Below are 22022 nucleotides of genomic sequence, written 5' to 3'. Positions count from 1 at the left end.
GGGGGTGGGCGAAGGCGTAGAGCGCGGGCAGGGGGTCGGTGCTGGGGACCCCCCCCAGGTGCAGCCCCAGCAGCAGCCGCCGGGGGCGCCCCCCGCCCCCCCCCCGGGGGGTTCCCGAACCAGCACGAAATCGGGGCGCACCCGCCTGGGCAGGGGGGGTAGGGGGGTCAGGGGGGCACCCCCAAACCCCCCAACATAGACTGTGCCCCCGAAAGACACCCCCCGCACCCCCAAACCCCCCGCACCCCCAAAATCCCCCCCGAACCCCCAAATCCCGCCCCGAACCCCCAAAATCCCCCCTGCGCACCCCCAAATCCACCCCCGTACCCCCAAAAAACTCCCTGAACCCCGAAATCTTCCCCCTCACCCCCAAAATAACGCCCTGAACCCCGAAATCTTGTCCTGGACCCCCAAATCCCACCCTGCACCCAAAATAACGCCCTGAACCCCGAAATCTCTCCCCGAACCCCAAATAACGCCCTGAACCCCAAAATCTCCACCCGAACCCCCAAAATAACGCCCTGAACCCCAAAATCCCCATTGCGCACCCCCAAATCCACCCCCGTACCCCCAAATACCGCCCTGAACCCCCAAATCCCCCCTGCGCACCCCCAAAATCCCCCCCGTACCCCCAAAAACTCCCTGAACCCCGAAATCTCCCCCTCACCCCCAAAATAACGCCCTGAACCCCGAAATCTTGTCCTGGACCCCCAAATCCCACCCTGCACCCCAAATAACGCCCTGAACCCCGAAATCTCTCCCCGAACCCCCAAATAACGCCCTGAACCCCAAAATCCTCCCCCTACTCCAAAAATAACGCCCTGAACCCGAAATCCCCCCCGCGCCCCCCCCAAATCCACCCCCGTACCCCTAAATACCGCCCCGAACCCCGAAATCTTGTCCTGGACCCCCCAAATCCCACCTGCACCCCAAAAATCCACCCCTGCACCCCAAATTTCCCTCGTGTCCCCCCTAAATCCCTCCCGGACCCCCAAAATCCCACCCTGCACCCCGAAATATCCCCCCACGCCCCAAAATATTGCGCCGCACCCCAAAATCTCTTCCTGGCCCCCCGCAAATCCAACCCTGCACCCCAAATTTCCCTTCTACACCCCCAAATCCCACCCTGCGCCCCCAAATTCCCCTTTTTGCCCCCCAAATCTCCCCCCCGAACCCCAAAATCCACCCAATCCCCCCCCAAATCCCCCCAGGGGTCCCCCCCAAAACGCTCTTTGACCCCCCAAATCTCCCCCCCGAACCCCAAAATCCCTCCAATCCCCCCCAAAATCCCCCCCCGGGGTCCCCAAAAATGTTCCTTGATCCCCCAAATTCTCGCCCCCCAAAATAGCTCCGAGAAAGGGACACCCCCCAAAAAAATGGGGAGAATCAGACTGGAATTGGGGATCTCTCACTTTTGGGGGTCCCCCTCCACAAATTTAGGGGTTCTCCCCCCCAAAATGAGGGGGGGGGGGCCCCCCAAAACCCACCTGGTCCCCCCGCGGGGGGTGTCGATGGTGACGCTGAGGGCGCCGTGGGTGGAGGCCACGAGCGAGAGCTCCGAGAACTGGGCCTGGGGGGGACCCCAAAATCCAGCGGGGGGACCCCAAAATTCTTGGGGGACCCCAAACCCCCCCCACGGCCCCCCCAAACCTCCCTGCGATCCCCAAAATCCCCCCCCTGAAGCTCTACGAACCCCCAAAATGCGTCGAAAAATGAGATTTATCAGCGCACCCCAAAAATCCGGTGGAACCCCCAAAATGGAGGGGGGGGGGACACCCCAAAATGTGTGAGGGACCCCGAAATCCCCCCAGGGAACCCCAAAACCCCCAAGGGTGCCCCCAAACTTCCTCCTGAACCACTCTGAACCCCCCAAAATGGGTCTAGAAATGGGATTTTAAGCGCACCCCATAATCGGGGGGACCCCAAAATCCAGGGACCCCCAAAATTTCTCAGGGACCCCCCCAAAATCTCCCAGGGGTTCCCCCAACCCTCCCCGGGACCCCCAAACCCTCTCGTCAACGTGTTTGAACCTCGAAATTGGGGTGAAATAAGAGAGATTTAGGGGCACCCCAAATTGTAGGGGGGACCCTAAAATCGGGGGGGGACCCCAAAACCCTCTCTGGGCCCCCCCAAACCTCCCTGGACCCCCAAAGTGGGGTATGAGACCCTCTAGTTGGATCCTAAATCTTAAAGGGGGGTGTCCCTAAAATATCGGGGGACCCCAAAAATCCAGAGGGGTCACCCCAAAATCGGGGGGGGGGGTCCCCAAAATCCGGGGGGGGGGGGGTGCCCCAAAACTCACCTGCTCCACTCGGAGCTCCACGTCCCCATGAACCGATTTCCCCTTGAAGAGCTTCACCCTGGGAATTTTGGGGGGGGGGGGGGGGGCTCAGGGGTACCCCAAAAGTGCCCCCCCCCCAAACCTGCCCCCCCAAACCGACCCCCCCCAAAGGGATCCCCAAAACTCACCCCCCAACAACGATCTCTCCAAATCTTTCCCCCCAAATTGACCCCCCCAACCGACCCCCCCCCCAAACTGATCCCCAAAACTCGCCCCCCCAAACGACCCCCCCAAATCTGACCCCCCAAACGACCCCCCCAAATCGACACCCTCCAATCTGACCCCCCCAAATCTGACCCCCCAAATCTGACCCCCCCATAAGCGACCCCCCCAAACTGATCCCCAAAACTCGCCCCCCCAAACCGCCCCCCCAAACCTGCCCCCCCAAATTCGACCCCCCCAACTGACCCCCCCCACAAACGACCCCCCCAAACCTGCCCCCCCCAACCGACTCCCCCCAATTCGACCCCCCAGATCTGACCCCCCCCCAACTGACCCCCCCCACAACCGGCCCCCCCAAACTGATCCCAAAACCCGCCCCCCAAACGACCCCCCCAAATCTGACCCCCCCAAACCGAACCCCTAAGTGACCCCCCCAAAACCTGCCACCCAATTCGAGCCCCCAAATCTGACCCCCCCACAACGACCCCCCCAAACTGATCCCCAAAACCCGCCCCCCAAACGACCCCCCCAAACCTGCCCCCCCCAACCGCCCCCCCCAATTCTGACCCCCCAAACCGACACCCTCCAATCTGCCCCCCCCAAAACCGACCCCCCAAATCTGACCCCCCCCAACTGACCCCCCCACAACCGCCCCCCCAAACTGATCCCCAAACCCGGCCCCCCCAAACTGATCCCCCCAAATCTGCCCCCCCCAACCGACCCCCCCAATTCGACCCCCCAAATCTGACCCCCCCCACAACCGGCCCCCCCAAACTGATCCCCAAATCCCGCCCCCCCAAACCTGCCCCCCCCAACCGACTCCCCCCAATTCGACCCCCCCAAGTGCCCCCTCCCAAACCTCCCCCCCCCCCCGAGTTTTATTTTCGGGGGTGTCCCCCCCCCCGCGCCCCCCCCCCCCCCTTTTTTCACCTACCAGTCGGTGCCGGGGGGGGCGATGACGAGCAGCAGCGGGGGCGCGGGGGGGGTGCGGGGGGGTCTCCCCCGCCCCTCCCCCCCGGGGACCCCCCCCCCAACCCCCGGCCCCGCCCCGGGGGGGTCCCCCCCGCCCCCCCCCGCCAAGAAGTTCCCGTCCGAGAGCCGGCGCCGCAGGTACTCCATCCCCCTATGGGGGCTATAGGGGCCTGGGGGGCGGGGCTACAGGGGCGGGGCTATAGGGGCCTGGGGGGCGGAGCTATAGGGGTGGGGCTATAGGGGGCAATTAGGGGGGGCTATAGGGGGCAATTGGGGGGGCTATAGGGGCAATTAGGGGAGCTATAGGGACTATAGGGGCAATTGGGGGAGCTATAGGGGCTATAGGGGGCAATTAGGGGGGCTATAGGGGCAATTGGGGGGCTATAGGGGCTATAGGGGGCAATTAGGGGAGCTATAGGGGGCAATTGGGGGGGCTATAGGGGCTATAAGGGCAATTAGGGGGGCTATAGGGGCAATTGGGGGGGCTATAGGGGCTATAGGGGCAATTAGGGGAGCTATAGGGGGCAATTGGGGGGCTATAGGGCTATAAGGGCAATTAGGGGGCTATAGAGGGCAATCGAGGGGAGCTATAGGGGGTGAGGCTATAGGGGGCAATTGGGGGAGCTATAGGGGCTATAGGGGTCTCCAGATGTAGGGAGCTCTAAGGGGGGGCCCTATAGGGGTCAGGGGATCTATAGGGGACTCTGAGGGCCCCGCTATAGGGGAGGGGAGTTCTGGGTGTCGGCCTATAGGGGCGAGGGCTATAGGGGCCCTCGGAGGGGGGGGGGCTATAGGGTGACACCCTATAGGGGCCCGCGACAGGGGTCCGGGCTGTAAGGGCTCAGTTCTATAGGGGACGGCGTCCCTGGGGCTATAGGGGGAGGCCCTATAGGGGAAGGGAAAATCCTAGAGGAAGGGGTTCTATAGGGGAAGGCAGGCCGGGGGGGGGCGTAAGGCTGCCCTATAGGAAAACCCTATAGGGGAAGGGGATCTATAGGGGAGAGGGGCTATAGGGGAAGGGAAGCTGATCCATAGGAGAAGGGAGGGGCCTTATAGGGGAAAAAGCGCGGGGGGGCTATAGGGGATGGAGGAGCTATAGGGGAAGGATCTATAGGGGATGGAGCTATAGGGGATGGAGCTATAAGGAAAAAAATCTATAGGGGAAGGGAATCTATAGGGGAAGGGTCTCTAGGACAAAGGGATCTATAGGGGATGGAACTGAGAGAAAATCTATAGGGAAAGGGGATCTATAGGGGATGGAGCTCTAGGGGATGGGGCTTTAGGGGATGGGGCTATAGGGCAGGGATCTATAGGGGAAGGGTCTCTAGGGGATGGGGCGCTATAGGGGAAGGGTCTGTAGGGGATGGATCTATAGGGGATGGGTCTCTAGGGGATCTCTAGGGGAATGGGGCTATAGGGGATCTCTAGGGGCAGGATCTGTAGGGGAAGGGTCTATAGGGGAAGGGGGCTATAGGGGATGGGGGGCTATAGGGGATCTATAGGGGCTCTATAAGGGAAGGATCTATAGGGGAAGGGTCTCTAGGGGAAGGGGGCTATAGTGGCTCTATAGGGGATGGGGCTCTATAGGGGCAGGCTCTATAGGGGATGGGGGGCTATAGGGGCTCTATAGGGGCTCTATCGGGGCAGGATCTATAGGGGATGGGGGCTATAGGGGTTCTATGGGGGATATATAAGGGCTCTATAGGGGATGGGGGCTATAGGGGCTCTATGGGGGATATATAAGGGCTCTATAGGGGATGGGGGCTATAGGGGCAGGCTCTATAGGGGATGGGGGCTATAGGGGCTCTATAGGGGATGGGGGCTATCGGGGCAGGATCTATAGGGGATGGGGGCTATAGGGGTTCTATGGGGGATATATAAGGGCTCTATAGGGGATGGGGGCTATAGGGGCTCTATGGGGGATATATAAGGGCTCTATAGGGGATGGGGGCTATAGGGGCAGGCTCTATAGGGGATGGGGGCTATAGGGGCTCTATAGGGGATGGGGGCTATCGGGGCAGGATCTATAGGGGATGGGGGCTATAGGGGTTCTATGGGGGATATATAAGGGCTCTATAGGGGATGGGGGCTATAGGGGCTCTATAGGGGATGGGGGCTATCGGGGCAGGATCTATAGGGGATGGGGGCTATAGGGGTTCTATGGGGGATATATAAGGGCTCTATAGGGGATGGGGGCTATCGGGGCTCTATAGGGGATGGGGGCTATAGGGGTTCTATGGGGGATATATAAGGGCTCTATAGGGGATGGGGGCTATAGGGGCTCTATAGGGGCTCTATAGGGGCTCTGGGGTGGAGCCGGGGGGGGGTGGCTCTGAGGGGGGCGGCCCTGCCGGGAGCCCTACGGGATCCCCTATAGCGGCCCCTATAGCAGCCCCGGGCGGCCGCTGCGCGGCTCCGCCCCCTCCCCGCCCCCCATCCCGCGCGTCACTTCCGGCCACGCCCCCACCCCCCCTCGGGCCACGCCCCCTCCCTGGTGAGAAGCCGCGAGACTATGGGGGAGGTGTGACGTCACCGTCCGCCCCGCCCGCGGCTCTGCAGTGGGAAAGGGGCGGGGCCAGGAGGGGTGGGGCCGATGACGTCATTTCCCCGCCCCCCCCCCTGCAAGAGTCCGGACTCAGCTGCGGGGCTTTATTGGGGGGGAGGGGCCGGGGGGGGGTTTGGGGGAAATTCCGGCGGATTCGGGGCTCCCGGGGGGGCCGTGACGTCACCGGAGCGTCAGTCCTCTGGGGGGGGAGGGGGGGGATGAGGGACCCCCCGAGCGGTTGGAGGCAGCCCCTCCCCCACCCCATAGAGACACCCCCCCCTCGCCCCTCCCCCCATCGCGACCCCTCCCCCCACAGACCTTTGCCCCTCCCCCATGGGAGACCCCTCCCCCGGCCCCTCCCCCTCACCCAGCCCCTCCCCCCCACACCTTTGCCCCTCCCCCCATGGGAACCCTTTTGCCCCTCCCCCATCGAGACCCCTCCCCCACAGACCTTTGCCCCTCCCCCCTCATAGGAACCCTTTTGCCCCTCCCCCTCATGGGAGACCCCCTCCCCCTGGCCCCTCCCCCTCCCCCCGCCCCTCCCCCCATCGGGACCCCTCCCCCCACAGACCTTTGCCCCTCCCCCCATGGGAGACCCCTCCCCCGGCCCCTCCCCCACATACCTTCGCCCCTCCCCCAATAGGAACCCTTTTGCCCCTCCCCCTCATGGGAGACCCCTCCCCCTGGCCCCTCCCCCTCCCCCCACAGACCTTCACCCCTCCCCCATCGAGACCCCTCCCCCCGCAGACCTTTGCCCCTCCCCCCCATAGGAACCCTTTTGCCCCTCCCTCTTGGAGACCCCTCCCCCGCCCCTCCCCCCGCCCCTCCCCCCGCCCTGACCGTGGGGGGCGGGGCAGGGCAGCACGTTCAGGCAGGGCCGCGTCTCCTCCAGGCGCAGGCGCTCCCCCGCCAGCGGGGCGCAGCGCGGCCGGGCCACGCCCCAGAAGGTGACGTTGACGGGGGAGGCGGAGCTCACCGACGTCACGGTCAGCCTGCGGGGGGCGCTGTCACACCCCGCCGCGGGGGGGCACAGGCAGCCCCACCCGGGGGGCCTCCCTGCCCCATAGAGCCCCATTGGCCCTATAGACCCCCCCATAGACCCTATAGAGCCCCCCATAGACCCTATAGAGCCCCATTGGCCCTATAGACCCCCCCATAGACCCTATAGACCCCCAAGTGACCCCATAGAGCCCCATTGGCCCTATAGACTCCCCCATAGACCCTATAGACCCCCAAGTGACCCCATAGAGCCCCATTGGCCCTATAGACCCCCCCATAGACCCTATAGACCCACCATTGGCCCTATAGAGCCCCCATAGACCCTATAGACCCCCAAGTGACCCCATAGAGCCCCATTGGCCCTATAGACGCCCCCATAGACCCTATAGACCCACCATTGACCCTATAGACCCCCCATTGGCCCTATAGACCCCCCCATAGACCCTATAGACCACCCATTGACCCTATAGACCCCCAAGTGACCCCATAGAGCCCCATTGGCCCTATAGACCCCCCCATAGACCCTATAGACCCACCATTGGCCCTATAGACCCCCCCATAGCCCCTATAGACCCCCAAGTGACCCCATAGAGCCCCCATTGACCCTATAGACCCCCCATAGACCCTATACAGCCCCCATTGACCCTATAGACCCACCATTGACACTATAGAGCCCCCCATAGACCCTATAGACCCCCCCCATTGACTCTACAGAGCCCCATTGGCCCCCATAGGTCACGTGGGGAGCTGCCTGCCCCACAGAGCCCCCCCGGACCCTATAGAGCCCCCCCGGACCCTATAGAGCCCCCATTGACCCTATAGAGCCCCCATTGGCCCTATAGATTCCCCAACCCCATAGACACCCCATTGACCCTATAGACTTCCCAGCCCCATAGACCACCCCTTGACCCTATAGAACCCCCCATAGCCCCTATAGATTCCCTTTGGCCCTATAGAGCCCCCAGCCCCATAGAGACACCGATGGTCCTATAGACCCACCATTGACCCTATAGATCCCCCATTGGCCCTATAGATTCCCCAGCCCCATAGATACCCCATTGAACCTATAGACACCCCCATTGGCCCTATCGATCCCCCATTGGCCCTATAGATCCCCCCATGACCCTATAGACCCCCCTTGACTCTATAGATCCTCCATGACCCTATAGGCCCCCCATGACCCTATAGATCCCCCATTGGCCCTATAGACCCCCCCTTGACCCTATAGATCCCCCATGACCCTATAGATCCCCCATGACCCTATAGGCCCCCCATTGACCCTATAGACCCCCCTTGACCCTATAGATCCCCCATGACCCTATAGATCCCCCATGACCCTATAGGCCCCCCATTGACCCTATAGATCCCCCCTTGACCCTATAGATTCCCCCCTTGACCCTATAGACCCCCCCTTGACCCCATAGATTCTCCAGCCCCATAAAGACTCCGTTGACCCTATAGATCCCCCACCGACCCTCTATCCCCCCCCCAGCCCCATAGTCCCCCCATTGGCCCTATAGACCCCCCCCTTGACCCTGACGCCCCCCCTCGCCCCTATAGACCCCGTATAGCCCCATACGCACGGGTAGGGGGGGTACACGGGCTGGCACTCGCGGCTGCGGCTCCGTGTGGGGCTGGTCCCACACGGGGGGGTGCAGAGCCCCCAGGGGCTCCAGTCCGACCAGTTCCCCGGCACTGGGAGCACAGGGCGGCGTCACCCCACAGCCCCCCCCGCCCCACACCCCCTATAGGTACCCTAGAGGGTGCCTATGGAGGGAGTAAGGGGGCTGAGGGCGTCCCGAGGGGGGCAGCCGTGGGTCACTATGGGGTGGCCACGGGTCACTGCGGCGGGTCCACGGAGCCCTGGGGTGGCTGGGGGTCCCTATAGGGGGCTATAGGGGGCCATAGGGGGCTATAGGGGGCTATGGGGGGCTATGGGGTAGTTAGGACTATTGGGGAGCCTATAGGGGGCTATAGGGGGCTATGGGGGACCATAGGGGGCTATAGGGGGCTATGGGGGGCTATGGGGGACCATAGGGGGCTATAGGGGGCTATAGGGGGCTATGGGGGGCTATAGGGGGCCATAGGGGGCTATAGGGGGCCATAGGGGGCTATGGGGTAGTTAGGACTATTGGGGAGCCTATAGGGGGCTATAGGGGGCTATGGGGGGCTATGGGGGGCTATAGGGGGCTATGGGGGGCTATGGGGTAGTTAGGACTATTGGGGAGCCTATAGGGGGCTATAGGGGGCTATAGAGGGCTATGGGGGACCATAGGGGGCTATAGGGGGCTATAGGGCTGCTGTAGAGTGCTATAGGGTTCCACAGGGCAGCTATAGGGCAGCTATAGGGCTCCATAGGGCAGTCCCAGGGCACCTATAGACCTCTGTAAGCGCTATAGGCACCTGCAGGGCTCCACAGGGTGCTATGGGGCACCTATAGGTTTCCACAGGGCAGCTTGAAGTGCCATGGGGCAGCTATAGGGTGTGATGGGGCAGCTATAGGGCTCTGTGAGCAGCTCTAAGTGCTCTAGGGCACCTATAGGGTTCCATAGGGGCGCTATAGGGCAGCTCTAGGGTTCCATAGGGGCGCTATGGGGTGCTCTAGGGCAGGTCTAGGGTTCCATAGGGTGCTATAGGGTTCCACAGGGTGCTATAGGGCAGCTCTAGGGTTCCATAGAGTGCTATAGAGTTCCATAGGGCGCTATAGGGCAGCTCTAGGGTTGCATAGGGCGCTATAGGGTTCCATAGGGTGCTATAGGGCAGCTCTAGGGTTCCATAGGGTGCTATAGGGTTCCATAGGGCGCTATAGGGCAGCTCTAGAGTTCCATAGGGTGCTATAGGGTTCCATAGGGCGCTATAGGTCAGCTCTAGGGTTCCGTAGGGCGCTCTAGGGTCCCATAGGGCGCTCTAGGGCAGCTCTAGGGTTCCATAGGGCGCTATAGGGCAGCTCTAGGGTTGCATAGGGGCGCTCTAGGGCACTATAGGGCAGCTCTAGGGTTCCATAGGGCGCTATAGGGTCCCATAGGGCGCTATAGGGCAGCTCTAGGGTTCCGTAGGGCGCTCTAGGGTCCCATAGGGCGCTCTAGGGCAGGGAGGGGTTGGGGGTCACTCACGGGGGCAGTTCTGGACGTTGTAGCAGGCGCGGAGCTGGATGTAGCCGCCGCCCCCCTGGGTGGGGCAGGGGGGGCCCCCGGGCCTGCGCCCCAAACACTCCCGCGTGCGCCGCTGGTGCCGGACGCTGGCGTCGCACTGAGCCGCCCCCAGCGCCTGGCGCTCGCACGGGGCCCACGCGCCCCACGGCCCCCAGTGCTCCGCCCCTGCGGGCGCCGAAACGGGGGGTCACCCCACGGCCTCAGCCCCTGACCCACACTTGGGGGTGCCGAGAACGCCGGGGGTCACCCGAGAGCATCAGCCCCCTGACCCACACTTGGGGGGCGCCGAGAATGCGGGGGTCAACCTAGAGCATCAGCCCCCTGACCCACACTTGGGGGGCGCCGAGAATGCGGGGGTCAACCTAGAGCATCAGCCCCCTGACCTACACTTGGGGGGCGCCGAGAACGCGGGGGGTCACCCGAGAGCATCAGCCCCCTGACCCACACTTGGGGGGCGCCGAGAATGCGGGGGTCAACCTAGAGCATCAGCCCCCTGACCCACACTTGGGGGGCAACAGAATCGGCCCAATGTGCCCCATAAACCCCCCTGACCCACACTTGGGGGGCACCGAGAACGCGGGGGTCACCCGAGAGCATCAGCCCCCTGACCCACACTTGGGGGGCACTGAGAATGCGGGGGGTCAACCTAGAGCATCAGCCCCCTGACCCACACTTGGGGGGCACTGAGAATGCGGGGGGTCAACCTAGAGCATCAGCCCCCTGACCCACACTTGGGGGGCACCGAGAATGCGGGGGTCAACCTAGAGCATCAGCCCCCTGACCCACACTTGGGGGGCGCCGAGAATGCGGGGGTCAACCTAGAGCATCAGCCCCCTGACCCACACTTGGGGGGCACTGAGAACGCGGGGGTCACCCGAGAGCATCAGCCCCCTGACCCACACTTGGGGGGCACTGAGAATGCGGGGGGTCAACCTAGAGCATCAGCCCCCTGACCCACACTTGGGGGGCGCCGAGAATGCGGGGGTCAACCTAGAGCATCAGCCCCCTGACCCACACTTGGGGGGCAACAGAATCGGCCCAATGTGCCCCATAAACCCCCCTGACCCACACTTGGGGGGCACCGAGAACGTGGGGGGTCACCCGAGAGCATCAGCCCCCTGACCCACACTTGGGGGGCACCGAGAACAGGGGGGTCACCCCACAGCCTCAGCCCCCTGACCCACACTTGGGGGGCACTGAGACTGCGGGGGTCAACCTAGAGCATCAGCCCCCTGACCCACACTTGGGGGGCACCGAGAATGGGAGGGGTCACCCTAGAGACCCTTGCCACTGACCCACACTTGGGGGGCACCAGAATGGGGGGGTCACCCCACAGCCTCAGCCCCCTGACCCACATTTGGGGGGCACTGAGAACTCAGGGGGTCACCCGAGAGCATCAGCCCCCTGACCCACACTTGGGGGGCACTGAGATCGCGGGGGGTCACCCAAGAGCATCAGCCCCCTGACCCACACTTGGGGGGCACCGAGAACGGGGGGGTCACCCCACAGCCTCAGCCCCCTGACCCACACTTGGGGGGCAACAGAATCGACCCAATGTGCCCCATAAACCCCCCTGACCCACACTTGGGGGGCACTGAGAACGGGGGGGTCACCCAAGAGCGTCAGCCCCCTGACCCACACTTGGGGGGCACCAAGAATGCGGGGGTCACCCTAGAGACCCTCGCCACTGACCCACACTTGGGGGGCACCAGAATGGGGGGCCTCACCCCAGAGTTCAGCCCCCTGACCCACACTCGGGGGGCACCAGAATCGGCCCCATGTGCCCCATAGCCCCCCCAGACCCACACTTGGGGGGCAGGAGAGCCGGGGGGGGACCCCCCATAGCCAGGGAGGGGCCATGGGGCGCCCTATAGCGAACGGGCGGGGTCATACAGGGGCCTACGTTTGCCCCATAGCAGAGAAGCCACGCCCACACCAAGCCACGCCCCATCTAAATCCCACCCGCCCCGCCCACTCCCAGCCCTATTTCCCTCCCCAGGCCACGCCCCCACTCTCCAAGCCACGCCCACACCTGCCACGCCTCTCCCCAGCGTCAAGCCCCTCCCTCTCCTAAACCCCGCCCTCTGTCTGCCTCCCACCCACTCCTAGCCCTCCTCACGCCCCCAGGCCACGCCCCCCCCTCGGAAGCCCCGCCCCTCACCCGGGCAGGGCGTGTGGGGGCCGCAGACCGCGCGCCGCACGTCGTTGCCATGGCAACCGCGGCCGCCGTGCTGAGGGGGCGGGGCGTTGCAGGCACGTCGCAGCGTGAACACGCCCAGGCCGCACGTCACCGCGCAGGGGGACGCCGGTGACCACGCCCCCCAGGCGCCGTCCACTGCGGGAGGGCGGGGGGGGAGGAGAGGGCGGGGTCAAAGCGGGGGGGGGGTGGCCACGCCCCCTTCCCCTCTCCCCCGACACCCCGGGTCCCCCCCCCCGAGGGTCCCCCCAAACCCCTGGGGGCCCCCCCGAACCCCGAGACCCCCCCAAAAAACCCTGGGGGTCCCCGAAATTCCTGGGGTGCCCCCCCAAACCCCCCGGATCCCCCCCGAACCCCTGGGGGCCCCCCCGAACCTCTGGGGCCCCCCCAAATTCAGGGGTCCCCCCCCGAACCCCTGGGGTCCCCCCAAACCACTGGGGTTCCCCCAAACCCCTGGGGTCCCCCCCAATCCCTGAGGGTCCCCCCAAATTCCTGGGGCCCCCCCAAATTCAGGGGTCCCCCCCCGAACCCCTGGGGTCCCCCCAAACCACTGGGGTTCCCCCAAACCCCTGGGGTCCCCCCAAATTCCTGGGGTCCCCCCGAACCCCTGAGGGTCCCCCCAATCCTTGGGGCCCCCCAAATTCAGGGGTCCCCCCCGAACCCCTGGGGTCCCCCCCAATCCCTGGGGCCCCCCACATTCTGGGGTCCCCCCAAACCACTGGGGTTCCCCCAAATCCCTGTGGGTCCCCCCAAATTCCTGGGGGTCCCCCCAAACCCCTGGGGCCCCCCCAAACCCCTGGGGTTCCCCCAAATCCCTGAGGGTCCCCCCCAATCCCTGGGGCCCCCCAAATTCAGGGGTCCCCCCCAATCCCTGGGGCCCCCCCGAACCCCTGGGGTCCCCCCAAACCACTGGGGTCCCCCCAAATCCCTGTGGGTCCCCCCCAATCCCTGGGGCCCCCCCGAACCCCTGGGGTCCCCCCCAATCCCTGGGGCCCCCCCGAACCCCTGGGGTCCCCCCAAACCACTGGGGTCCCCCCGAACCCCTGAGGGTCCCCCCCAATCCCTGGGGCCGCCCCGAACCCCTGGGGTCCCCCCAAACCACTGGGGCTCCCCCAAATCCCTGTGGGTCCCCCCAAATCCCTGAGGGTCCCCCCCAATCCCTGGGGACCCCCCAAATTCCTGGGGGTCCCCCAAACCCCTGGGTCCCCCCGAACCCCTGGGGCCCCCCCAAATCCCTGGGGTCCCCCCAAACCACTGGGGCCCCCCCCAATCCCTGGGGCCCCCCCAAATTCCTGGGGGTCCCCCCGGCGCTCACCGGGGCAGGGCCGCAGCCCGGGGCAGGGCTGGCTCTCGCCGCCGGGGCCGGGGCAGGCGGGGCCGGGCGGCTCCACGGACGGAGGCGGCGAATCACAGCGGCGCTGGCGGCTCCGCCCCGGGCCTGGCCCCGCCCCCTGGCACGTGACCCGGCAAGGGCCCCAAGGGCCCCAGGGGCCCCAGGCCCCGCCCACTGCGGGGGGGGGGAGGGAACCTCAGCACCGGCCCTCCCCCCCGGCGGCCTTCATCCCTCTCCCCATCATCATCCTCACCCCGACCCTCTCCCCACTGCCCCTCGCCTTCATCCCGACCCTCTCCCTCATCATCCTCCCACCCCAACCCCCTCCCCAACGACCTTCATCCCTCTCCCTCATCATCCTCAGTCACCCCGCCCCTCTCCCTCCTCCTCCTCCTTCTCCTCACTCCTCTCCCTCATCACCCTCCCACCCCGACCGTCTCTCCAATGACCTTCATCCCTCTCCCCATCATCATCCTCACGCCCCCCCACCCTCTCCCTCACCCTCCTCCTTCTCCTCACTCCTCTCCCTCATCATCCTCCCATTGACCCTCTCCCCACTGCCCTTCTCCTTCATCCCAACCCTCTCCCTCATCACCCTCCCACCCCAACCCTCTCCCCAACGACCTTCATCCCTCTCCCCATCATCATCCTCCCACCCCAACCCTCTCCCCAACGACCTTCATCCCTCTCCCTCATCATCATCCTCACCCCGCCCCTTTCCCCACTGCCCTTTGCCTTCATCCCAACCCTCTCCCCATCATCCTCACCCCCCGACCCTCTCCCTCCTCCTCCTCCTTCTCCTCAACCCTCTCCCTCATCATCCTCATCCCGCCCCTCTCCCCACTGCCCCTCGCCTTCATCCCGACCCTCTCCCTCATCATCCTCACGCCCCCCCACCCTCTCCCCAAAACCCTTCATCCCTCACCCCATCATCCTCACTCACCCCGACCCTCTCCCTCCTCCTCCTCCTTCTCCTCACTCCTCTCCCTCATCATCCTCCCATCGACCCTCTCCCCACTGCCCTTCACCTTCACCCAAACCCTCTCCCTCATCACCCTCCCTCCCCGCCCCTCTCCCCAACGACCTTCATCCCTCTCCCTCATCATCCTCACTTACCCCGCCCCTCTCCCCCTGCCCCTCAGCTTCACCCCGACCCTCTCCCTCATCACCCTCCCACCCCGCCCCTCTCCCCAACGACCTTCATCCCTCTCCCTCATCATCCTCACTCACCCCGCCCCTCTCCCTCACCCTCCTCCTCCTCCTCACTCCTCTCCCTCATCACCCTCCCTCCCCGCCCCTCTCCCCACTGCCCTTCACCTCCCCCCGCCGCCCCTCTCACCAGGGCAGGTGGGGGGCCCCTCCCTGCAGCCGCGGGTCTCCAGGGCCCCCCCCGGGGCGCAGCTGCCCCCGCAGCGGGGGGGAGGGTCGGCGCAGGCTCGCTCCCGGCGCTGGCTCCCGGCCCCACACGTCACCGAGCAGCCGCCCCACGGCGCCCAGGGGCTCCAGCCCCCCGCCTCTGGGGGGGGCAAAGGTCAGGGGGCACCCCCGTGGCCTCCACATGTCCCCAATGTCCCCAATGTCCCCCCACATGTCCCCAACGTCCCCCCGTGTCCCCCCCCATGTCCTCACAGTCCCCCCAATGTCCCCTCAAGTCCCTCCCATGTGCCCAATGTCTCTTCACATCCCAATGTCCCCCGTGTCCCCCATGTCCCCCATGTCCCCTCCAATGTCCCCAATGTCCCCCCATGTCCCCAATGTCCCCCCATGTCCCCCAATGTCCCCAATGTCCCCCATGTCCCCCAATGTCCCCCCATGTCCCCAATGTCCCCCATGTCCCCCCAATGTCCCCCAATGTCCCCCCATGTCCCCAATGTCCCCAATGTCCCCCCAATGTCCCCCCATGTCCCCCAATGTCCCCAATGTCCCCCCAATGTCCCCCCATGTCCCCCCAATGTCCCAAATGTCCCCCCATGTCCCCAATGTCCCCAATGTCCCCCCATGTCCCCAATGTCCCCAATGTCCCCAATGTCCCCCCATTGTCCCCATGTCCCCCCATGTCCCCCCAATGTCCCCAATGTCCCCCCAATGTCCCCCCATGTCCCCCCAATGTCCCAAATGTCCCCCCATGTCCCCAATGTCCCCAATGTCCCCAATGTCCCCCCATGTCCCCCATGTCCCCCCAATGTCCCCAATGTCCCCCCATGTCCCCCCAATGTCCCCAGTGTCCCCCCAATATCCCCCCAATGTCCCCAATGTCCCCAATGTCCCCCAATGTCCCCCCATTGTCCCCATGTCCCCCAATGTCCCCAATGTCCCCCCATGTCCCCCAATGTCCCCCCAATGTCCCCAGTGTCCCCCCAATATCCCCCCAATGTCCCCCAATGTCCCCAATGTCCCCCCAATGTCCCCCCATGTCCCCCCAATGTCCCAAATGTCCCCCCATGTCCCCAATGTCCCCAATGTCCCCCCATGTCCCCCCATGTCCCCCCAATGTCCCCAATGTCCCCCCAATGTCCCCAATGTCCCCCATGTCCCCCAATGTCCCCCAATGTCCCCAGTGTCCCCCCAATATCCCCCCAATGTCCCCCAATGTCCCCAATGTCCCCAATGTCCCCCCATGTCCCCAATGTCCCCCCATGTCCCCCCAATGTCCCCCAATGTCCCCCCACATCCCCCCAATGTCCCCAATGTCCCCCCATGTCCCCCCAATGTCCCCTCGTGTCCCCCCCATGCCCCCCCCCCCGCCCCATGTCCCCAATGTCCCCGGTGTCCCCCATGTCCCACCGGGGCAGCAGGGGTGGTGACACGCCCGCAGCTGCCACTCCCGCCTGTCCCCGCCCCCCCCGGGGCTGCGGCTCCGCCCCCGCCGCTGGGTCCCCTCCCCGCAGGTCACCGAGCAGCGGCTCCAGGGCGCCCAGGGGCCCCACGTGTCCGGCCTGGGGACAGCGCGTCACCCAGGGACACCCGGGGACACCCGGGGACACCCGGGGCACCCAGGGACACCCAGGGACACCCAGGGACACCCGGGGACACCCGGGGACACCCGGGGCACCCAGGGACACCCGGGCACCCAGGGACACCCGGGGACACCCGGGGACACCCGGGGACACCCGGGCACCCAGGGACACCCGGGGACACCCGGGGACACCCGGTGACACCCGGGGACATCCAGGGACACCCGGGGCACCCAGTGACACCCGGGGACACCCGGGACACCCGGGGACACCCAGTGACACCCAATGGCTCACGATGGCACCTGGTGGCACCCAATGGAAACTGATGGCACCCAATGGTACTTGGCGTCACCTGGTGTCACCCAGTGGCACCCAATGGCACCCAGTGGCACCCAGTGACACCCAGTGTCACCTGATGGCACCCGATGGCACCCAGTGACACCCAATAGGACCCAGTGACACCCAGTGACACCCAGTGACACCCAGTGGCACCCAATAGGACCCAGTGACACCCAGTGACACCCAGTGGCACCCAGTGACACCCAATAGGACCCAGTGACACCCAGTGACACCCAGTGACACCCAGTGGCACCCAATAGGACCCAGTGACACCCAGTGACACCCAGTGGCACCCAGTGGCATCCAATAGGACCCAGTGACATCCAATAGGACCCAGTGGCACCCAGTGACACCCAGTGACACCCAGTGGCATCCAATAGGACCCAGTGACACCCAATAGGACCCAGTGACACCCAGTGACACCCAGTGACACCCAGTGACACCCAATAGGACCCAGTGGCACCCAGTGACACCCAGTGGCACCCACCGTCCCCCAGTGTCACCCGGAGTCACCCAGTGTCACCTGGGCAGGGCCTCGTGGGTGGGCGGGGCTAGAGGGAAAGGGTGGGACAAGTCCCAGGGGCGTGGCCACCGGTGGGTGGGGCTTAACGAACGGGGAAGGGGCTTTGGCGGTGGGTGGGGCTACGGGAAGGGAGCGGGGTGGAGACCGAGGGGGTGGGTGGGGCTTGAGGGGTGGGCGGGGCCTGGCGGCAGTGGGCGGGGCTGACCGGCAGGTGTAGCAGTGGCCTTGGGGGCGGAGCTTGTAGCCGTAGGAGGGGTTGAGGCAGCAGTCGGCCAATGGGACGGTCTCATCGCCCAGTTGCTCGGTGCAGGCCCCGCCTCCCGCTGCCTCCTCCAATCGGGCGAAGCACCACACGGGCGTGGCCGCTGCGGGGGGGCGGGGCCACGGGGAGGGCACGGGTGGGTCATGTGGGGTCACCCGCCCCAGTGGCTTCCAGTTGGCCCCCAGTGCCCTCCCAGTGCTTCCCAGCATCCTCCCAGTCTCCCCACTTCCCCTCTCCACCCCCTCCCCAGTTCCCCCAGCCCCTCCCAGTGCCTCCCAGTATCCTCTCCCAGCCCTCCCAGTGCCCCTCAGTATTTCCCAGTACCCTCCCAGTACCTCCCAGTACCCTCCCAGTCCCCCACTTCCCCCAAGCTCCCCCAGTGCTGCTCCAGTGCCCTCCCAGTGCTCCCAGTATCCCCCCAGTCTCCCGATACCCCCAGTTCCCTCCCAGTCCCGCTCAGTGCTCCCAGTATCCCCCAGCGCTCCCAGTTTCCCCAGTCCCCCTGCACCCCCCAGTGCTCCCAGTGCCCTCCCAACACCCCCAAATGCTCCCAATGCCCTCCCAGTGCTCCCAGTTCCCCCCGCAGTGTGGGCAGGGTCATGTGGTGTCACCCGCCCCAGTGGCTTCCAGTTGTCCCCCAGTGACCTCCCAGTTGCCCCCCAGTGCCCTCCCAGTGCTTCCCAGCATCCTCCCAGTCTCCCCACTTCCCCTCCCCACTCCCCCTCACTTCCCCCAGCCCCTCCCAGTGCCTCCCAGTACCCTCCCAGTGCTCCCAGTATCCCCCCAGTACTCCCAGTTTCCCCGGTCTCCCTGCACCCCCCAGTGCCCTCCCAGTGTCCCCCAGTGCCTTCCCAGTCCCCCGAAAATGCTCCCAGTGCCCTCCCAGTGCTCTCTGAGTTTCCCCCAATGCTCCCAGTATCCCCCCAGTCCTCCCAGCGCTCCCAGTTTCCCCAGCCCCACAGCCCCCCAATGCTCCCAGTTCCTCCCCAGTTCTCCCAGTGCCCCCAGTTTCCCTAGTCCCCCTGCACCCCCCAGCCACCCCAGTGTTCCCAGTACCCTCCCAGTCCCCCCCAAATGCTCCCAGTGCCCTCCCAGTGTTCCCAGTGCCCTCCCAGTTCCCCCAAAACGCTCCCAGTGCCCTCCCAGTGCTCCCAGTGCCCTCCCAGTTCCCCCCAAACGCTCCCAGTGCCCCCCGTGTTCCCAGTGCCCTCCCAGTCCCCCCAAAACGCTCCCAGTGCCCTCCCAGTCCCCGCAAAACGCTCCCAGTGCCCTCCCAGTGTTCCCAGTGCCCTCCCAGTTCCCCCAAAACGCTCCCAGTGCCCTCCCAGTCCCTGCAAAACTCTCCCAGTGCCCTCCCAATCCTCCCAAAACGCTCCCAGTGCCCTCCCAGTGCTCCCAGTGCCCTCCCAGTCCCCCCCAAACGCTCCCAGTGCCCTCCCAGTCCCCCCAAAACGCTCCCAGTGCCCTCCCAGTGTTCCCAGTGCCCTCCCAGTCCCCTCAAAACTCTCCCAGTGCCCTCCCAGTCCACCCAAAACGCTCCCAGTGCCCTCCCAGTTCCCCCAAAACGCTCCCAGTGCCCCCCCAGTGTTCCCAGTGCCCTCCCAGTCCCCTCAAAACTCTCCCAGTGCCCTCCCAGTTCCCCCAAAACGCTCCCAGTGCCCCCCCAGTGTTCCCAGTGCCCTCCCAGTCCCCCCCAAACGCTCCCAGTGCCCCCCGTGTTCCCAGTGCCCTCCCAGTCCCCCCCAAACGCTCCCAGTGCCCTCCCAATCCCCCCAAAACGCTCCCAGTGCCCTCCCAGTGCTCCCAGTGCCCCCCCCCAGTGCTCCCAGTTCCATCCCAGTGCCCTCCCAGTACCGCCGGGGGCCGCCAGGAGCCCGCCGAGCAGCAGCAGGAGCAGCCCCGTCCGCGCCATCACCGGGAAGAAAGGGGGGGGGGGGTGTGGAACTGGGAGCACTGGGAGCTACTGGGAGCCACTCCCCCCCCCCCCCCCCATCACTTCCTGGGTCCCAAGGGGAAGTGGGGGGAGGGGGGGGGACACCCCACCCACAGGAAGGACCCAGCGTCCGGGTGACACCCCCTTCCCCACACCCCCACCCCAAAAAAAAAAAAGGGGGGGTCCAAGAGCCCGCCCCCCCAATTCCAACCCCAAATTTGTCTTTTTTTCACCCATTTATTAAAAAAAAACCCAAAAACCAGCAAAATCACCGCGGGGGGGGGGGACGGGGGACATTTGGGGTGTCCCCAACCCTGGGTGACACCGGGGGGGGGGGAGGGGGACACACACACATGGCCCCCCCCTTGTTTTGGGGGGACCCGCTGGGTTTTGGGGGGTCCCCGACACCCCACTTTTTTTTTTTTTTTTGGGGGGGGGGGGCGGTTCTTCAGGGTCCTTCGCTGAAGCGCGTCACCCCCCCGGGGCGGGGCCGGGCGGGGGCCTGGGGGGGGGACAAGGGCGTCACCCCCAAAATGTCCCCAATGTCCTTCGGGCCTGCCCCGCCCCCAATGTCCCCCCCCAAACCTCTCGTGTCCCCCCCAATGTCCCAGTGTCCCCAGTGTCCCCCCCCAATGTCCCAGTGTCCCCCCCCAGTGTCCCCAGTGTCCCCCCTAATGTCCCAGTGTCCCCCCCAATGTCCCCCCCAGTGTCCCCCCCAGTGTCCCAGTGTCCCCCCTAATGTCCCAGTGTCCCCCCCAATGTCCCCCCGTGTCCCCCCCCAGTGTCCCAGTGTCCCCCAGTGTCCCCCCAATGTCCCTGCCGTGTCCCCAATGTCCCCATGTCCCCCCCGTGTCCCCCCAATGTCCCTAATGTTGCCGTGTCCCCCCAATGTCCCTGTGTCCCCAATGTCCCCCCCAAGTCCCTGTGTCCCCCCCAGTGTCCCCAATGTCCCCCCCAATGTCCCTGTGTCCCCCCCAGTGTCCCCCCCAATGTCCCAGTGTCCCCCCAGTCCCCAATGTCCCCCCCAATGTCCCCCCCAGTGTCTCCATGTCCCCCCACATGTCCGAGTGTCCCCCCCGTGTCCCCAATGTCCCCCCGTGTCCTCGTCGTGTCCCTGATGTCCCCCCAGTGTCCCTAATGTCCCACCCAATGTCCCCCCAGTGTCTCCATGTCCCCCCACATGTCCCCAGCGTGCCCCGCCGTGTCCCCAATGTCCCCTCACATGTCCCTAATGTCCCCCGTGTCCCCAATGTCCCCCCCATGTCCCCAATGTCCCCCTTGTGTCCCCGCCGTGTCCCCAATGTCCCCACCGTGTCCCCAATGTCCCCCCACATGTCCCCGCCGTGTCCCCCCGTGTCCCCCCCGTGTCCCCGCCGTGTCCCCAATGTCCTCCCACATGTCCCCAATGTCCCCCCACATGTCCCCGCCGTGTCCCCAATGTCCCCCTACATGTCCCCGCCGTGTCCCCCCCGTGTCCCCGCCGTGTCCCCAATGCCCCCCTGTGTCCCCAATGCCCCCCGTGTCCCCAATGTCCCCCCACATGTCCCCAATGCCCCCCCGTGTCCCCCCCGTGTCCCCAATGTCCCCCACATGTCCCCGCCGTGTCCCCCCGTGTCCCCCCCGTGTCCCCGCCGTGTCCCCAATGTCCCCCCACATGTCCCCAATGCCCCCCCGTGTCCCCAATGTCCCCCACATGTCCCCAATGCCCCCCGTGTCCCCCCCGTGTCCCCCCGTGTCCCCGCGTACCTCGGGGCGCCTGCGGCCCAGCCCGCTGCCCTCCTTCCAGCCCATCGCCTGCAGCATGCGGCAGCCCAGGGGGGGCTCGCGGGGGGGCGGCCCCTCCCCCTCCCTGCGCACCCACCGTCACCCCCCGCACCCCAGGGGGGCCGGGGGGGGTCCCCCGCACCCACAGCACCCCCACAGCACCCACTTCTGGGGCCACAACACCCACTTTTGGGGGATAAAACACCCGCTTTGGGGCTCCACTCCAACCTCTTTCTGGGCCCCCCCGCACCCCTGCACCCATTTTTGGGACACCCCCCCCACCCCATAGCACCCATTTTCGGGGTCCCACCACCCACTTTTGGCCCCCCCCCCCCCCCCGCACCCACTTTTGGGCCCCCCCCCCCCCCCAGCACCCATTTTCAGGGTCCCACCACCCATATTTGGCTCCCCCCCCCCCCAGCACCCACTTTTGGGGTCCCACCACCCACTTTTGGGACCCCCCCCACCCCCCCGCACCCACTTTCAGGCCTCGCCCGCCCCCCCTCCCTCTCCTGGGGCACCCCTGGGTGGGGGGCGATGGGTGCT

The 22022-nt window shown here is 65.8% G+C and overlaps 1 protein-coding gene and 2 long non-coding RNA genes across 3 annotated transcripts; all 3 read right to left on the bottom strand.

Annotated features, from left to right (window-relative positions):
- Positions 1–2: 2 nt before the first annotated feature.
- LOC141973021 (uncharacterized) lies at positions 3–3502 on the bottom strand. Its single transcript, XR_012635466.1, has 4 exons — positions 3438–3502; positions 2303–2360; positions 1488–1570; positions 3–145 (listed from the first exon to the last, which is right to left on the bottom strand). It is a non-coding gene; the product is annotated as an uncharacterized LOC141973021 (long non-coding RNA).
- Positions 3503–5937: 2435 nt separating this feature from the next.
- On the bottom strand, positions 5938–16579 carry CFP (complement factor properdin; the record flags this gene model as incomplete). Its single annotated transcript, XM_074931089.1, has 8 exons — positions 5938–6219; positions 6861–7012; positions 8603–8714; positions 10133–10336; positions 12333–12506; positions 13684–13875; positions 15041–15217; positions 16486–16579. Coding segments are annotated over 8 exons (1113 nt in total), but the record flags the coding sequence as incomplete, so codon positions are not given.
- Positions 16580–16585: 6 nt separating this feature from the next.
- LOC141973026 (uncharacterized) lies at positions 16586–19716 on the bottom strand. Its single transcript, XR_012635467.1, has 3 exons — positions 19634–19716; positions 17723–17882; positions 16586–16637 (listed from the first exon to the last, which is right to left on the bottom strand). It is a non-coding gene; the product is annotated as an uncharacterized LOC141973026 (long non-coding RNA).
- Between the last annotated feature and the right edge of the window lie 2306 nt (positions 19717–22022).

Source organism: Athene noctua, chromosome 39 (genome assembly GCF_965140245.1).
Source record: "Athene noctua chromosome 39, bAthNoc1.hap1.1, whole genome shotgun sequence".
Classification (NCBI taxonomy): domain Eukaryota; kingdom Metazoa; phylum Chordata; class Aves; order Strigiformes; family Strigidae; genus Athene; species Athene noctua.
Note: the sequence above shows the minus strand (reverse complement) of the source record. Positions and strands in the feature narration are given on the sequence as shown.